We start from the raw sequence: 18436 nt of genomic DNA, 5'->3' as shown, positions 1-18436 counted from the left end.
TGTGGGCTGCCATCTTGTGGACACAGCCATGGTGGAGATTATTCTGCACTACAAAGCAAAAAGGCAGTAGCTGCATTTTTGGTCAAAAATGAGTTATTATCATTTTCATGACATTCAAGGCATCCTTTGTTTGTTATGTGACAAAACATCTAATCTCAAATGTGTGTCGTTTTGGAGAAAAATGTTAGTTGTTTGTACAGTAACTGCAAAAAGCCCTAGTGAAACAAAGCAAGAGTACAGTAACATCCATTACTGTATTCTTGTTATGTTTTACCTAATAAAAAAATAACCGTGTTGCTGCGCAGTGATGTTTTTTTTTTTTTTTTTCACTACCAGTCAAAAGTTTTAGAACACCCCAATTTTTCCAGTTTTTAATTGAAATTCAAGCAGTTCAAGTCAATTAAACAGCTTGAAAGGGTACAAAGGTAAGTGGTGAACTGCCAGAGGTAAATAAAAAAAGGTAAGCTTAACCAAAACTGAAAAATAATGTACATTTCAGGATTATACAAGTAGGCCTTTTTCAGGGAACAAGAAATGGGTTAACAACTTAACTCTATGGAGTCTTGGGCTATTTTGTCCATTTTTGAATTATTTTCATGTCTTTGTAAGTCATTTTGTGTCTTTATGTGTCTTCTTTGGTCATTTTGTGTCTTTTTTTTGGTCATTTTGTGTCTTTTTTTAGTCCTTTAGTCCAACATAAAATGTGATTTTGAATCTTTTTTTACTTTCAAAACACTATCATGCTCAATAAAGAATTTTAAATGTTGCAAATGTGCATTCATTTCAGAGTACACTGAGACATTAAACTGCATAATTTTCAATTAAATTCTGGAAAAGTTGGTGTGTTCTAAAACTTTTGACCAGTAGTGTGTACATTGGCAAGAACATTTTTTTAAAGTTTAAAATCATCAAATGAACGCTTTTTGATTATTTTCCATTAGAATAACTAAAATCTAATGTCATATACACTGTATAGTTTCCAAAAACTACACTGATTTCACCCAAACTGTCCTACCCCAGAAAATGTTTGCAATAAATACGACTGTATTCTGGTCTAATTGCCCGCTTTCAACAAATTCTTTCATCATTTTCCAGGTCAGTCTGCAGAGCGTAGCCAGCTATGAGTCACTAATGTTGCAGCATTACAGCGTTTACCAGGATGTCTGAAGTTCTTGTGCAACGACTTTACCACTCCCCGATTTTACAACAGGGTTTATACACAGCAGGATGGAATATGCTTCCCCTTAACGGACATCATTTTCCAGGTTTAGGGGAGTTGTTTTAAGCAGTATCTTGTGTTATGGGTCATAAAAGGGTTAATGTATAATGTCTCCACCCATGCAAAAAGGGAATCAACTCTAACATCTGCTGTGTTTCATGGTTTGGAGGGACAATATTTGAGCTCTCGCTGCCACGTTCATGTCAGTGTTTCTTTGCAAATACAGACTTTAAGCTTAAAGTAACATAAATTACTTCAGACTGTGTGTCATGTTTTATAACTGGTCATTTTGTGGTCTTAACTGGAAAATCCTGTGTTGCAGGAACACGCACGGAACAAAATTCTCCTTGACCTTGAATAAAATTAACAATCACATGTAAAAAAAAAAACAACCCAAAAACAAACCAAAAACCTGTTTCTTATAATTTTTATGAAAACATATAAATCATCACAGGCACATCCTCGTGATTGTGCCTGTGGATTAAAATAACACAGTAACACATTGGATTGCTTGGCTGCACACGCCACAGGGTGGAGACAACAGTTTGTGGTAAACATCAGCTTGCAGCTACAGCAAGCCAGTTTATTATAAGCTAAACAAAACTGGAGATACAGCTGTGTTAGTGGTCGGGCCACAAACTGAACTGCGGACTTAAGAACTAGAACACTGACCTAACCACTATAAATCTTTACATGCAAGCTCGGTGAGGTCCAATGGTGTAAAGCTGGTTAATGTGGATCAGTGACACAGCTAGCAAAGGTGCTAACATCAAAACAAGTGGATTATAAATATATATATATATATATATATATATATATATATATATATATATATATATATATAGATAGATATAGATATGGCCCTAAAAGAATATCACAATATTGCAGGCTATTTTTGCAATAACTATATTCTTGATGATATTAGGAAATACTTAAAAAGATATAGAAAATATATATATATTTTTAGACTGTATAAATAAATAAAAATCTAACATGTGGTGTGAAGTGCAAATCTCAACAGTTGGCAAATACAAATAAGTTACTCTTGACTCTTGAGTATGAGCAAATAATAAAAATAACCATTTAGGGGTTCCGGGGGCATATTTTAATGACATTTTGTAAAGGAGAATAAAGGTTATTTTATGTTTTATTTAAGGCATTTTATTTTGACATTTGTATCTTGCAAATCTTTGCATCTTGTAAATTCTGTGGTGGATTCTGCCAACACATCCATGTGCTCTTATTTTGAAAGCTTTTTGTGATTAAAACAACTTTAACCACTACATCAAGAAGTAGGAACGTTGCCAATATCATGATATGCATTTTTTTTAACCATAAAAAAAATATATTTCTTTGATTGTCTAAATATTCAACTATTTCTTATTATTTATTTACAAGATTAACACTAACTTTATAACTATGTTATGTCAGAACTACTTATTTCTGTATTTATTGTAATGTCTTAACACTTTTTTCTTGTATGATGCTCAGGATGTTTATTGTGATGTCTCTTACTTCAAATTCTGTCAGGAAATGTTATGTAAAATTATTAAAATGGTTAAATAAAAAGTTAAAAAATAAATAAATAAAAAATATACTAATATTATCACGAACGATACGATATGGCACACCCTTATTATAAATCAACAAATCTGAATTTGCATCTTTAAGCAAGTTCCTTCAACTACAGTTGGACCTTGACCTGTGTCTAAATAATGCAAATAGCCACCAGATCATCAGGTAACATGACCTGGGTCTTGTGGTTTCACTGTGTGAGCAAAAAAAGTGAGTTTAAATCATGGGTACATATCTAGAATACATTTCAGATCAAACTACCATGTTTGGTTTAGACCTTACTGATAACAGGGCTTAATTATCTCTAGTACTAGGTTTTATTTTTATTTATAATTTAACCAAGACGTTCCTTTAGATGGAAATCTCTTTTTCAGGGGGAGACTTGTCCAAGATAGCACACCAGTAACAGTATAAAGCATACAACAGAGAGGAGATACAATAATAATAATAATAATAATAATAATAATAATAATTTTAAAAAGTTCAAATAAATCAAAAAAACTGCTAAAAAATGAAACCCAGTACTGAATGGAATTGGGTTTTATTGATTTTTTATTGATTTTATGATTTTTTGTTTTTATTGTATTCATGCATATTTTATTTTGTGCGGGCAGCACATTTTACATTTTATTTTATTTATTTGTATCCCATTTTTAATTTTATCTTATTGCATCTTACTGTTCTATTGTTTACTGCATCTCTTTGTATTGTGTTATGTATTTATTGTTTGTGCAGCACTTTGGAAACCTTGTGTTTGCTAAAATTGTGCTATATAAATAAAGTGGATTGGATAAAGTGGATATTTTTAATATGTTGGATTCTAGCTATTAAGAATACTAAAAAACAAACAAACAAAAATGTTTTTACACAAATTAATCAAAAGACCCAGTATAAATAGCCTGATTTCTTCTGAAGACCTAATTAAGACACTTGAAAGGTTGGTCTTTCTGCAAATATATCCAGATTTTCTTTGCTTCATTCAACGTGTCATTTGATCCTGTACATGCTGATCAATAAAGGGTTAACTGATTAACACTTAACTAAGCTGTGATAGGATGTTTGGCTTTAAAAAGTCAAACCAGAACCAAATGAGTTCTGACATGCTCAACCAGAATATAACATATATTAAAAGGATAAAAGTGAAGATTTCACGTTGGCATGCATGACCAAGATGTTCCTTTTAGTGTTGCATCCTGTGACAGACACATAAATACTTAAAGGCCATATGACCCCCGCATGCATGCGTGCAGAGCAGCACAGACGTGCTCGGATAGGCTTTGGGAGCACCTACTGCAGATAAGAGACTGGTGCCTGGTAATCCTCTCTGAAATCAAGTTGAAACAGGTTGTCTGGTAGAGGCACGGCTCTGATAGCGTGCATTAAAAAAAGGGGGGAGGGTGTAAATTAAGACAGATTGGAACAAAGTTTGCCAGCCAGCACTTTTTTTGACTTAACTGCAGTTGTTGCAGAACTATCCATGAATCTCAATTTAGGAGTCTAAAACCTAATGCACTGCAAAAAAAGAAAAGTTGGGTGAACTCAAAATTTCAAGGCAACAAATACAGATACACAGATGCAGATACACAGATAAAATTTTAAGTTGGACAATTAAACTAAATATTTTAAGTTTTGTTTTTGAGTTTGTTCAACAATTGTAACGTCGCTATGAATGTTAGCTAATGTTGTGACCACAATTTTGAGTTAGCATTGATATGCTAATGGCTACTCTTGTAGCTGTAACAAGCAGCGCCGCTAGCATCAGCTAGCCGCTAGCATCAGTTAGCCGCTAGCATCAGTTAGCCACTAGCATCAGTTAGCCACTAGCTTTCGCTAATGACCAAATTTCCCCAGAGGAAATTTTCTAGTTTACATTGTAATAACTTATCAGCTAATACTGCGACCACAATTTTGAGTTAGCATTGATACACTAATGGCTACTCTTGTAGCTGTAACAAGCAGCGCCGCTAGCATCAGTTAGCCGCTAGCATTAGTTAGCCGTTAGCTTTCGCTAATGACCGAATTTCACCGCTTTCCTGCATTTCCCAACAAAGAAATAAGAGTTATCAGAACTATTGTCCCTTGTTGTGAACCCCAACTTAAAGATATAAGTAACAACAACTCACCAACTTGTTTTTGAGCAGACAACTGGCTTCCTTTGTTGTGCTAACTTACATTATTGCCCTAAATGTCAGTAATTTATATTTCCAAGTTTTAACAAATTAAATCACTGTTTTAGGCCAAAAAATACAAGTTGGCTTTTTTGCAGTGTGGGACTGATCCTGCCATTGATCCAGGGATAGTCACGGGTCTCAGAGCCAAAATCATCCAACCCAACAGCTGCAAACACTCAGCAAGGAAGCTAGCTAATAGTGTCACACTGCTGGAGTACTAAGAGGAATAAAGGACCTGCAAATGATTAATTATGCATATGAAAGAAGGCAATGTATTGCAAGTCATTGTGTGCCGTTACCTACAGTTTAGTATCCTGGATACAAGCTAACATGACGTGGGAGGAAGGGATGACAACAATAACCTAATTCTCCAATTAGCTGCGTCAGCTGAAGAGGAAGGAATCATGGCTTCCCTCTCAAACTACAGAAGAACGTGGCAAAACCTGTTGCACAATGTGTTAGAATAAATGCATGGGGAAACCTTGAAAGTTGAATAATCTGTCACCAACAGTTTAAAACAAACCTCCCACAACCCCCCACAGACAATTCTCAGAGTAGACACACAAGACGTGCTCTTTTAATTCACTTCTATGAGAAAAGACCCAGCCCAGACATTTCAACCCTTCATGGATTACTTTGATTTATTATTATTATATATACAAACACGTTATGATAACGTCTTGATTAGAACAATACAGTGAGACCTTGTCTCCTGCTTTTCGGCTGGATTTTCTAAAAAATCCCCCTTTAAAATCAACACAGAGAACCGAATTCTCTGTCTTCAGGCTGAATTTAAATTCATTTAAAATCCTTTTCTGCAATTATACAGCAGACTTAATCTCTGTTTTCAGGCAAGACTTGCCCAGTCTTCCTTTTCCAACAAATAAGCCTACAGCGGGATCGTATATCCCCTGTTTTCGGGCTCTTTTTTTAAGACATTGTGTCTTTTTTTGGTCATTTTATGTCTTTTTTGGTCATTTTGTGTCTTTTTTGGTCATTTTGTGTCTTTTTTTTTATCATTTTGTGGTCAATTTGTGTCTTTTTTGGTCATTATGTTTCCTTTTTTTGGTCATTTTGTGTCTTTTTTTTTTGACATTGTGTCTTTTTTGGTCATTTTGTGTCTTTTTTTTGTCATTTTGTGTCTTTTTTTGGTCATTTTGTGTCTTTTTGGGGTCATTTTGTGTCTTTTTTGGGTCATTTTGTCTTTTTTGATCATTTTGTGGTCAATTTGTGTCTTTTTTGGTCATTTTGTTTCCTTTTTTTGGTCATTTTGTGTCTTTCTTTAAACATTTTGTGTCTTTTTTGGTCATTTTGTGTCTTTTTTGATCATTTTGTGGTCAATTTGTGTCTTTTATGGTCATTTTGTTTCTTTTTTGGTCATTTTGTGTCTTTTTTTAGACATTTTGTGACTTTTTTTGGTCATCTGATTTCTTTTTTGTGCTTCATTATTCGTCCAAAATGTGTTGTATCAACTGAGTTTGTATGATCTGAACTGTGAGATTCTGTTCAGTGAGCGGGGGTCGTGGACAACATGCATGTTAAATTGGGGGTCGCGACTCAAAAAGGTTGAGAACTACTGCTTTAGTCAATACATTTCTTGACGTATTATAATAAAATTATGTTAAACTGAGAACTTGGACGTCCTCCTGCTCATCATTTCCCCATCAACGATCTGCGCAAAAAAATGGTGAGGATTTTCTGTTGGTGTCAGATTATTCCATTTTCAAGGTTTCCTCATGCAATTTTTCTAAACAAATGCCAGGTTTCAGTTAAAAAAACTTGAAATTCTGGGTTAAAACTGTGCCGTTTTTAGGTTCAATTAAAAAAAAAAATCAAATTCTTGAAATGTGATGTGTAATACTGGCGCTGCACCAACAGCCTGAGGAGTTGCACATTCCAGCGACACAAGAAATGTGGGACTGCCTGAGAATGTGCAGTCAGGAGTCCAAATCCGTTTCACTTACTCTGCCATGTGACAGACAGCATGTAGCATTCAAGAGCTCTACATACGCCCAGATTACCAACAGGGAAACACTGTGAGGAAATTGTATCATTTACACATCATGTACACGTTGCACACAGAGAGTCTGTGTCCAACAGAAGAAGGCAAAAAGATAGAAACGGGTATACTTACTGACTTACACTTTAAAATGACATACACAAATTGCATTGTGATAAAAAGATTAATCCTTCTCAACAATCACTTTGAGATAAGCAAGCATTAAAGGCATAGTTATTGAAGTGGGCTTGTATGAGGTACTTATCCATACTCTGCTCATACTGCTGTGAACAGGGACAGCAGCAAATTTATATTCTCCAAAAACAAAACAATACGAGTTCACATGTATTCTCATTAGAATATTTCCATCGCTTTACTTTTCCCATGAGGCAACCCTTTCCTTTGGCGAACTGAAGCCATTATCTGCCCTCTCTTCAAAAGCTCTACACTCTATTAGCCCATTTAGGCCTAAAACGCCTGGAAAAAATGCCTGTAAAACCTTTGGGCGATTTTAAAATAACCTGACGTTTTTTTTAGTAATTGTATGTCTTTTTTTGGCAATTCTGTGTCTTTTTGATGATTTTGTGTCTTTTTTTGGTAATTTTGTGTCTTTTTTGGTAATTTTGTGGGGTTTTTTTTTTTTTTTTTAATTTTGTGTGTTTTTTTGGTAATTTTGTGTCTTTTTTTGTGGTAATTTTGTGTCTTTTTTGGTAATTCTGTCTCTTTTTAAAATAATTTTGTGTCTTTTTTTGGTAATTCTGTGTCTTTTTTAATAATTTTGTATCTTTTTTTGGTAATTCTGTGGGTTTTTTTTGTAATTTTGTGTCTTTTTTGATAATTTTGTGTCTTTTTTTGATAATTTTGTGTCTTTTTTGGTAATTCTGTGTCTTTCTTGGTAATTCTGTGTCTTCTTTGGTAATTTTGTGTCTTTTTTTGGTAATTTTGTGTCTTTTTTTGTAATTCTGTGTCTTGTTTTGATAATTTTGTGTCTTTTTTTTGTAATCCTGTGTCTTTTTTGATAATTTTGTGTCTTTTTTGGTAATTCTGTGTCTTTTTTTTGGTAATTCTGTGTCTTTTTTAATAATTTTGTGTCTTTTTTTGGGTGATGATTTCGAAGTTCAGGAAAAGTCCCATGTTGGATTGCGACACTCCCACATGTATTCTGATGCATTTCATTGGCCAAGAGACTGAAAATAGGTGAAAAAATTACAAATACTACAAAACGACATATCAGCTTTCCCGGCTTTAATGGGTTAATAATAACAGTAATGTTTTCCTTGCAGAACACAGGAATTGCTTATCTACTGCCGCCTCGATTGTTTAGGTTATTTGTGTGATTGTGTGACTTTGGTGAATCCGAATGAACCCTTTAAAAAGTCACACAATAACACACTAACTGATTGATGTTTTTGTCGATGGAGTCTGGTTCCTTTGATTATGGCACAGAATGGCTTCAGTTCCCTCGTGTAAACTTAAACAGGGCTGTCTGACATCAAGGTAAAGCTGTGAAAATATTCTTAATATAGCGTACACTTTGACTGATATTGGGCCTCATTCACGAACCGTTCTTAAGAACAAATTTGTTCTTAATTCCTACTTACGAAGATTTTACGAAGATTGTGGCATTCATGAATTTTTTTTTCTTATCCAGGATTTTTCTTTTTACCTGTGCTACAACAGATTTACGCTTTGCTTTAGGCATTCTGTTGCTGTTTCCTCTGTGTGGCGTCTACACACGGCCCTGCAGTCCTTTTTATGGGCCCTTTTATGGGCGGTTACCTATGCTAATCCTATGTTAATTAGACTCACCTGGCACGCCCGCTCCATTTACGAGGAGATGGCATTCATCAGTTTAAGAACACGGCTGCGAACAATTCAGCGTCTTAAGAACGCGTTGATGAATCTGACGTAGGGTCTTCTTAGAAATCTTCTTAATGCTCCCTATACACCAGAAGACTTTGAAAAGATTTGGAAAGACTCCTGCAAGACTATCAGCTCACACCTGCTCACATCTGAAGACAAGTGTTTAGAGTTTTTAGTCCCAGCCTAGTCTCAGACTGAGATCCTACAAAGACTGTGAATCTTGCAGGGTCACTATTTACAAGACTACAACTAGATTCTTTTAGCATTTTTTACCTACCATGCAATGTTTGTGTGTGCAGTGGTTTGTGTTGGAAAAAAAGAAAAGAAGACGCCACAAAATGCCCCTCACAAAGCTGAAAAAGGGGTTTCTGTTTTTCTGACATGAAAAGTTGACTATTTTACAGTAAAAATAGACAAGAAGAATAGATAAGGAAGAATAAAGGAAAGGAAAATTTAGAAAAGAATTCATGATATACATTTATGTCCTATTTAATTATATTTAATTTATTTGTTTAATAAGAATAATTATACTTATCAGCTCTATCAACTTTCATTTAGTTAATCACACATTAACCATCAATTATTTATTACTTATTTATGTATACATTTATTTATACATTTTAACTGGGTCTGCTTACTGTTCTTTTTACTATGAAACAGCGCCCCCAAAATCCCGCTTGTGGCCGTAAATATATTACATCTCTATATTTGTATTTAGGCTTGAGCTTACTAACATTATTGTGATGTAACTTTTTCCTGTCGAAGTGGTTTTACTGGCCGGTCTGCTCATCTATTGGTTGTTGATTGTGTTCCGTCACAACGACTTGCGATAATATCAAACACGTTTGATATGATCGCAAAGCAAAGACTAGGAAAAGACTGATATGAAACAGCGCAGATTACTACCTTACACTTAACGATCGGGATGACGGGAGCGCTGTGACTCCAGTAAGACTCCTAGATTTACTAAAGACTTTCAGTTTTTAGTCTGGGACTGGGGAAATCGTTTGGTGTAAGCCCAGCATTAGAAAGACTAAAGAAAGAATCTAAGATTCCTAAGAAGATATTGGTGAATGAGGCCCATTGTTTTTTTAGGTAGCTAAAATAGGGTTTGCTGCTGCCCCTGTCCACAGCAGTAGATTTCTTAGCTTCAGTGTCGGTACTCCAGCCTGCTTCTCCAAACTGGGGCCATACTGACGCCTTCTATTGCAGATAATATACTGACTATGGGTAAATCCCTCATACAAGCTCACTTCAATACAACCGAACTATACCTTTAATACAAAGCAGAAGAAACGTATGAAGCCTTGATTATTCCCAAACCACTAAAGGAACCTTGCAGAGCAACACACGAGTACAAGAAAGAAAGCCACCAACTGCACCCTAAACGCTGGGCTACACCAGCTAAACATTACTAAAACCTCCAGCAAAGCAGAATGAAACCTGAAACACATCTACCAGGGAGAAACAAACACAATCTCTATAGAGCTAAAACTCGGGTTCATGTTGATGATCACATCAGATAAAGCTTCACAACTAAATGAATGTCTAGCAATAAAATGATGATATACAGGAAAGAGACCACCACCATCACAGCAAGAAAAGATTGAAATAGCAACATGATCGAGAGCGCAGCAAGGAAGCGCTAAAACAGATTGAGAGTCTAAAGTAAATGGTAAATGTCACCTTTGTTTCGGTGTGAGCATCTCCACTTTCCTCTGGTGTTTCAGCTGTTTCAACTTGATGATCTGCCTCGTGTCCCCCATTTTCTACCCTGTCAGACACCTGTGCAGCATCACCGGCGCTGCATGTCACCACCCTCTCTCTCTGGGTGCCCTGATCCTCCTCCTGAACAGCCTTGTCGCCGTTTTCGGCATTTTCTTCAGCGCTGTCAATATCAATGTCGTACAACACACCATCGCTGACATCACTTCCCTGACTGTTGTCTACACTCCCCTGTTTTACATCCTCACTCAAACTCTCCTCCACCTTGTCAGCCTCCTCACAATCCATCTTTGAGTCCTCGGCTGAGGTCCTCCCCGATTCAGCCTCAAGACTAACTTCAGACATACCTGAAAACAGACAGATAGAAGGGTATAAACAGGTTCTACCAAGCCAGCTGGCAGCTTATAGTTCACATTTAAAGGAACACTCCACCGTTTTTTCATATTAAAACATGTTATTCGGTCAAGTAAGACGAGTTGATACAGACCTCTTGCGTCTCAATGCGTGCACTCAATCGCCCTGGCGCACGGCGCCACTTGGCTAGCACTTAGCTTAGCCCAGTTCATTCATTAGGATCCAAACAGATGGACAGTTAGAAGCGACCAAACTCCTCCACGTTTTCCCTATTTAAATACAGCTACACGAGTAGTAAAACGACGAATAGCACTTGGGAGCACTTCGACTCGGCGCAGTAATATCATCACTCCTGAGGGGAGAAGATTTTTCAGGAGTGATGATATTACTGCGCCGAGTCGAAGTGCTCCCAAGTGCTATTCCGCCATACATTATAGTTCTCCCTTTTATCCGCTTCGAAAAGCGCCACGTTTTTTAATTTGTGTCGCCATACTTGGTCGTTTAACTACTCGTGTAGCTGTATTTAAATAGGGAAAACGTGGAGGAGTTTGGTCGCTTCTAACTGTCCATCTGTTTGGATCCTAATGAATGAACTGGGCTAAGCTAAGTGCTAGCCAAGTGGCGCCGTGCGCCAGGGCGATTGAGTGCACGCATTGAGACGCAAGAGGTCTGTATCAACTCGTCTTACTTGACCGAATAACATGTTTTAATATGAAAAAACAGTGGAGTGTTCCTTTAAGGTAGAATAAAGAGGTGCAACACAAACCTACCCTCATTTTGTGCCTGTGTGTGAATGATTTATTACAGGCATGTCCAAACTATTCCACAAACGGGCCATGTGGCTGCAAGAGCACGCCTGATTCGGCCGATCAGCTGTTTGAACACTGAGATCAGTTGATTAAATGACTTGTGCCTGTTGTGCTTCCGTTTGGTTGGAAGGAAAACCTGCAGCGACACGGCCCTTTATAGAATAGTTTGGACATGCCCGATTATTACATTTGAATCTCGCTAAGCACACATTTAGTTCTGTAAGATATATCTGTGATAATATTTGAAAAACTTCTTAGGTTGGTTAATAGCACTTACCGCTGTTTAGAAGGTATTTACAGAAACCTCAGAGTTTTCTAAGCATCTGGATTAAAGAAACATATTCTGGCAATGCTTAATAAAATAAGATGGTAGCTGGATTGGCATGTCTCCTTGCTGATTTTGCACAACACAAGAAAAGTATGAATGCATTAACCCATTTAGGCCTAAAACGCCTGGAAAAAATGCCTGTAAAACCTTTGGGCGATTTTAAAATAAGCCCCTAAAACCTGATTCTGGCAATGCTTAATAAAATAAGATGGTAGCTGGATTGGCTTGTCTCCTTGCTGATTTTGCACAACACAAGAAAAGTATGAATGCATTACTGGGAATGTAGGATCGATAGACTAAATTGTTTCCAAGCTGGACATTTGTTTCCACGCTGTGTGCATTATTTAAGCCTATGAGAAATAAATGCATCCATAGCATACAACACATACACCCAAACACACACACACACACACACACACACACACACAAAAACATCCATACAATACAGATACATAAGCAAATTTAGTTTTGGTTTCAGCTCATGTGCTGCAAATCAAGCAAACAGAAGACACTTGAGCAGCTACCAGCTACCACCACTGACTGTTTGTTTTTTTATCACTGCATAAAGACTTTACAGATACACATGAACACTGCTCAGTTAGCCACATTTGATGATCTCAAGTCAATAATAACATATAAACAAGTAAATACCATACAGCTGGATACAAATGAACAGACACGAGCTAGCAATATTAATGCATTGCCAAAATTTAAATTCCCTGCAGGAAAATATGACCCACTATGACATTTAAAAAAACTTTAAAAAAAACCCCACTTGTACAGACTGGCATTTGTGCAATGATTTCTAACGTTCTTACACATATTTCAATTTTGTATCCTATTATTATTTTTGCTTGTTCACTGTTTTTGATGATGTTCTGTTATTTTTGTTTTATCTGTTGTATTGCCTCCATGATAATGTACTTTGTAAAGCACCTTGTAACCCTGGTTTTGAAAGGTGCTATAGAAATATAGTAATAAATAAATGAATTTAGCTGTACGGGAAACGACGTAGATGCTATTATTTGTACAGTTAACAGTTAAATATGACAGCTGTAGTCACACGGTTTGCTCTGACATACCGGAACTGACTCTCACGTTTGTTTTTTTTTTGTTTTTTTTTCATTATAACTTTGTTTCACAAACATCAAAAATATACAATTCATTACAAAAGAATTTCACATGTATAATCTACGCCGGGGGGAAGGGCTTACAATAATATATTTAATAGTTCACAAATATCAACTGTTTTGATAGCTTTTTGGTTATTGGACAATTTAATAGAGGCGATGTACTGCCTGAGCTCATGGTGAAAGGCAACAAAAGATGGTTTTCTTCTAGCAAATTTGCATTTATGAATATGAAATTTCGCCATCAGTATGATCAGGTTTATAATAAATATTTTGTTGAGTTTTTCTTTATTTTTGTCGAAGAGCCCAAATAGTACATCCCTCCAAAACAACTTAAAATCTTTATAAACATTTCTTGCAATAAAGTTACAAATCTCAATCCAAAGACCTTGGACAAAGGGGCAGTACCAAAATAAATGAGTGACAGTTTCAATATTTTCAGAACAGAAAGTGCATTTCACATCAATGTCTATTTTGAATCTACTAACAATGTGTTGATTGGAAGGATAAAATTTATGAATTATTTTAAAAGAAATTTCTCTCACTTTATTGGTTATCAAATAACGGTTGGGTAATAGCCAGATCTTTTTCCAATTATTGTGTTCTATGTATTTATTCCAATATGAGAGCACATATGGAGACTCTCACGTTTAGTAAGGACATTTACCTGTTGCGGCACAGTCACGTGACTAGTGAGGCTGCCCAAAAGTGATAAAATACTTATAAATGCTGGTAACGACACATCATATAACTTAATTAAATGCTGTTGCTACATTGCATGGTTAAGACTATTTATAAAGCAAGCCTTTAACACACATTGCTGTTGTTTTATCTCCCAGTCAGTTAGCTTTATACTGTCTACTACACTGTAAAAAATATTCTGTTTAATTTACGGTAAAATACCGGCAGCTGTGGTTGCCAGAACTTTACCGTAAAAAATACAGTGAGTGGGTTTTCTACTGTAAATTTAAATGTAAATATCAGCTAAATCTGTCATTTAGACTGAAAAATCACTTGCCATTTTATCCCTATTGTGTCTCTTTTTGGTAATTTTGCGTCTCATTTGGTAATTTTACGTATTTTTTTGGTCATTTTGTGTCTTTTTTTGATAATTTCATGTCTCTTTTGGTCGTTTTCTGTCTTTTTTGGGGGTCATTTTGTGTCTTTTTAGATAGTTTTGTGTCTCTTTTGGTCATTTTGTGTCTTTTTTGATGGTTTTATGTCTCTTTTGGTCGTTTTCTGTCTTTTTTTGGGGTCATTTTGTGTCTTTTTAGATAGTTTTGTGTCTCTTTTGGTCATTTTGTGTCTTTTTTGATGGTTTTGTGTCTCTTTTGGTCGTTTTCTGTCTTTTTTTGGGGTCATTTTGTGTCTTTTTAGATAGTTTTGTGTCTCTTTTGGTCATTTTGTGTCTTTTTTGATGGTTTTGTGACTCTTTTGGTCATTTTAGGTCCTTTGTTAGCTCATTTGGTCTGCTTATTGTTTTTAGGGTAGTTATGTCCTTGTGACGTTATGGTATTTCTCCATTCATTTTAAATGAAAAATCTAACATTTTTTACAGCAAAACTGTGTTTTCTAAAGTTTATGACAGAAAAAAAGTAAAAGTTTTGTGCTATTCTTTGATTTACGGTAATTAAAAGTGTCTACTACTATACGGTGATATTACATTTTTAATTTCACGCCCTATTTCTGATATAATTTGACAGTGTTTTTTTCTGTAATTTCTACAAACATTTTTTACTGACTAATTAAAGTGGACGTGAACGCATCAGAGCTGTTGACGTGTTGTTTGCTAACGTTAACCTAGCTAAACAGCGGCTAACGAACCTGTGGAAAAACTTCAACAAAAACACTTTAAATGGTTAACAACGTCTTAATATTTCAGCAGATATGCAACTAAACGCCAAAAGGGAATGGTGATGCTGAAAACTTTAGTTAGCATTACCTGGCTGCGGTGGTGGCTAACTGTTTAGCTGTGAACTGTTAGCCGCTGGAGTCGTTCAGGGAAATCCTTTGGTCTCGAGCCGCACTGGTCGCGTGTCTAACGGCAGCGAGCCTGCTGTTAATGCAAACGTCTCATAGATTTACTACAAAGTTATCATGGATGGTGCTCCACTCTCCTGCAGCACACTAGACTCGCTGTTTGAACCCCGGAAAGACTGATCCGGTGTGCGGCCCACGGCTGTCATCAGAGGCGGACCACATCATGTGCTGCATGCGCTCTCCCCCTAGTGGTCAAACACGCTGCTTGCAGATTGTGTCGAAAGTCTAATTTAAGTAATATATAAGTAAGTAAGTAAGTAAATATATAAGTCATGCACCTCTATTAACCCTCCTGTTGTCCTCGGGTCAAGGAAGGAAGAAGAGGGAAGGACGCAAAGGGAAGTAAAAAAGGATGGAGGAAAGAAGGAAGGAAAGAAAGAAGGATGGAGGAAGGAAAGAAGAGAGGAGGAAAAGGAGAAAGAATGGAAAGGAAGGAGGATGGAGGAAAGAAAGGGGAGGAGAAGAAAGAAAGGAAAAAATAAAGAAGGAGGGAGGCAGGAAGGAAAGAGGGCAGAAAGGAAGGAGGAAGGAAAGAAAGAAAGAAGGGAAGGAAAGGGGGGGGGGAGAAAGGAGGATAGAGGAAGGAATGGAGGCGGGAGGGATGAAAGAAGGAAGGAAGGAGGAAAGGAGAGGAAATCAGGAGGAAGGAAAGAAGAGAGAAAGTAAAGGAGATAGCGGAAGGAGGAAAGAAGGGAAGGAGGGAGGAAAGGAAGGAAAGAAAGAAAGGAGGATAGAGGAGGAAGGAAAGAAGGAAGGAAGGAGGAAAGAAGAGAGGAAGGCAGGAGGAGGGAGGAAAGAAGGAATAGTCAAAACAGATTGGGTCAATTTGACCCAGAAGGACGACAGGAGGGTTAAAACAGCACAATCATGGCTAGTGGTGGGAACAACTCCAAAATAAGTTAAGTGTGGAAGTACAGAAAAGCCAAAACATAAAACAGTTTAAAAACAAATATAAAGACATCATCTTTACAAAGTACAGAAATTTAGAAATGCCTTTGTAACATGGACATATGTAGACTGTAATTTTGTAAAACACATGGTAATTGTATATTTTTATATTATATTTTTATAGTAATTTACAATATACATGTATAGGTATTTGCAATGTAATATAAATTGTTTATAGTAAATATAAATTGTTTATAGTATATATATATATATAATTGTTTATAAAATTTGTATGTGGCTATATTGATTATTCATATATATATGTATATATGTATATAGATATAGACACCTGTTAAGGGGTAGGACTCGATACGTTTTTTTACTTCTTCCTACCCCCTTTCGAGCTTGCAGAAAGTGTCTGCCTTTTTTTTGCTTTTTTTTAATTTTTATTTATTCATCTATTAATATTTAAACTTGTTTTTTTATTTGCTTGCATGTTCGAAATAAAGACAATCAATCAATCAATCAATCAATCAATCAATCAATCAATCAATCAATCAATCAAAAATATATGTTATGCAGTATAACACAGTTATAACGCCATACAACACTTTAAAAAAGGCTAATTAATTTCTATGCTAAATTACAGGAAAAAAATGGAATAAAATTATATTGTGTTTATTATTTTTATTACTATTATTACTATTGCTGTTCTGCCCTACAAAACAAAAAGGCAGTAACTGCATTTTTGGTCAAAAATGAGTTATTATCATTTTCATGACTTTCAAGGCATCCTTTGTTATGTGACAAAACATCTTATCTCAAATGTGTGTCGTTTTGGAGAAAAATGGTAGTCGTTTGTACAGTAACTAAACGGCTGGATTACAGGATGACTTTAAAGTCATTTTTCTCAGTTCTGCACTCTGTGTAGTTACTGCCTTTTTGCTTTGTAGGGCAGTGTTATTTTTTATACTTTTTGTGTTTGATACCTATATTTTCTTTTTTATTATTATTATTATTATTATTATTTATGTATTCATTTTGAGTGTTGCTTGGTCAATACTACAAATGTTGTAGGGTGTATTATGTAAATCATCTCCGCGGACTTGTGTAGTATCCCTTGTTTCTTATCTAGAATCATAGAACAAGTGTAATCATATATGCATCTCCAAGTTGAAATGTAATTGTATGTGTTTACATAAAAAAAGTTACATATATACATATATATAAACATATATACCTATTTAACATTTTGCATTTTTACAACCTCTACTTGCAACCTCTCCTGTCCCCTCCTCTCTGGTCTGTGTAAACAGCCTACTGTTATGTCCGATTTCCATTGAATATTTGTGACGTGATCAATCATCTCAGCAAAATGAATCATGGAGTACATAATTCAATGTTTTTAAAAAATGTTTATTCTTTTGGCGCTGTTGTAATTGAGCCATGTAGAATAAAGTGATCTTGAGAAACTCCCAAACCAAGGACTGTTGGAAAGTTCTAATTCTGACGATAATGCCTGTTTTCGCCGTTTCTTTCTTAGATGAATGGTGTATTTTGGCGATCTGTAAAGGAAAACCTTATTTGTTTCATAGCACCAACATTTTTATACTGCATATTCATATTTATTCTGCACTGGAATTCTACTCCTTAATACATACTCCTTCTTTAGACACTTTATTTTTATTTTTACATTACATTTTATTGTATGTTATTGTATTTTTATATTTTATTGCTTGAAATATGCCTAGGTTGTTCTTTTTATTTAATTGTGTTGTTATTGTCTCTGTGTGTAACGCTGCTGCTACACTGTAATTTCCCAGCTTGGGATAAATAAAGTATATCTATCTATCTATCTATCTATCTATCTATCTTAAACAGGGGTGTCAAACTCTGGCCCGCGGGCCAAATTTGGCCCGCAGTGTAATTTTATTTGGCCCGCGAGGCAATACCAAATTATTATATTATTGTTATATGGCGCATTTACCGCTAATACTAGATTTATTGTTGTTATTTTATTTTTAAATGTATTAACCTGTTGAAAAACTTTATTTTGATATTTAAATCAGAAGGATGCAAATAGAAAAGAGGCATACAATTTTTATTTAATTGGTATTTAATAAATTAATGACATTGATGTGTTTTTTATTTGAAATTTGATTTTGCATGTCTGCACTATTTAGTTATATATTTTATGTTTATAAGCGTTGCTGGTTCCATATTTAATGTTAAAGCAAAACATGTTTGGTATATATTAAAAGGTTTATTTGTTCAATGCTGGCCCGCAATTTTATTCAAGTTTTAAATTTTGGCCCATTGTGTATTTGAGTTTGAC

The 18436-nt window shown here is 35.5% G+C and overlaps 1 protein-coding gene across 4 annotated transcripts in view; it reads right to left on the bottom strand.

Moving 5' to 3' along the window:
* The window catches only part of arfip1 (ADP-ribosylation factor interacting protein 1 (arfaptin 1)), a 32093-nt gene extending 16713 nt beyond the window's left edge, over nucleotides 1–15380 (bottom strand). Inside the window, exons 1-2 of one of the 4 annotated variants that reach the window (XM_059343157.1) lie at nucleotides 15116–15380; nucleotides 10514–10899 (exon numbers count right to left, since the gene is read on the bottom strand). In XM_059343157.1, coding sequence (XP_059199140.1) covers nucleotides 10514–10897 — 384 coding nt within the window. In that variant the 5' untranslated portion in view covers nucleotides 10898–10899; nucleotides 15116–15380. Of the gene's footprint in view, nucleotides 1–10513; nucleotides 11195–15115 lie in introns of those variants that run through there. The other 3 variants (XM_059343173.1, XM_059343181.1, XM_059343164.1) reach the window with 3 other exon arrangements.
* Between the last annotated feature and the right edge of the window lie 3056 nt (nucleotides 15381–18436).

Source organism: Centropristis striata, chromosome 1, assembly GCF_030273125.1.
Source record: "Centropristis striata isolate RG_2023a ecotype Rhode Island chromosome 1, C.striata_1.0, whole genome shotgun sequence".
NCBI lineage: Eukaryota > Metazoa > Chordata > Actinopteri > Perciformes > Serranidae > Centropristis > Centropristis striata.
Note: the sequence above shows the minus strand (reverse complement) of the source record. Positions and strands in the feature narration are given on the sequence as shown.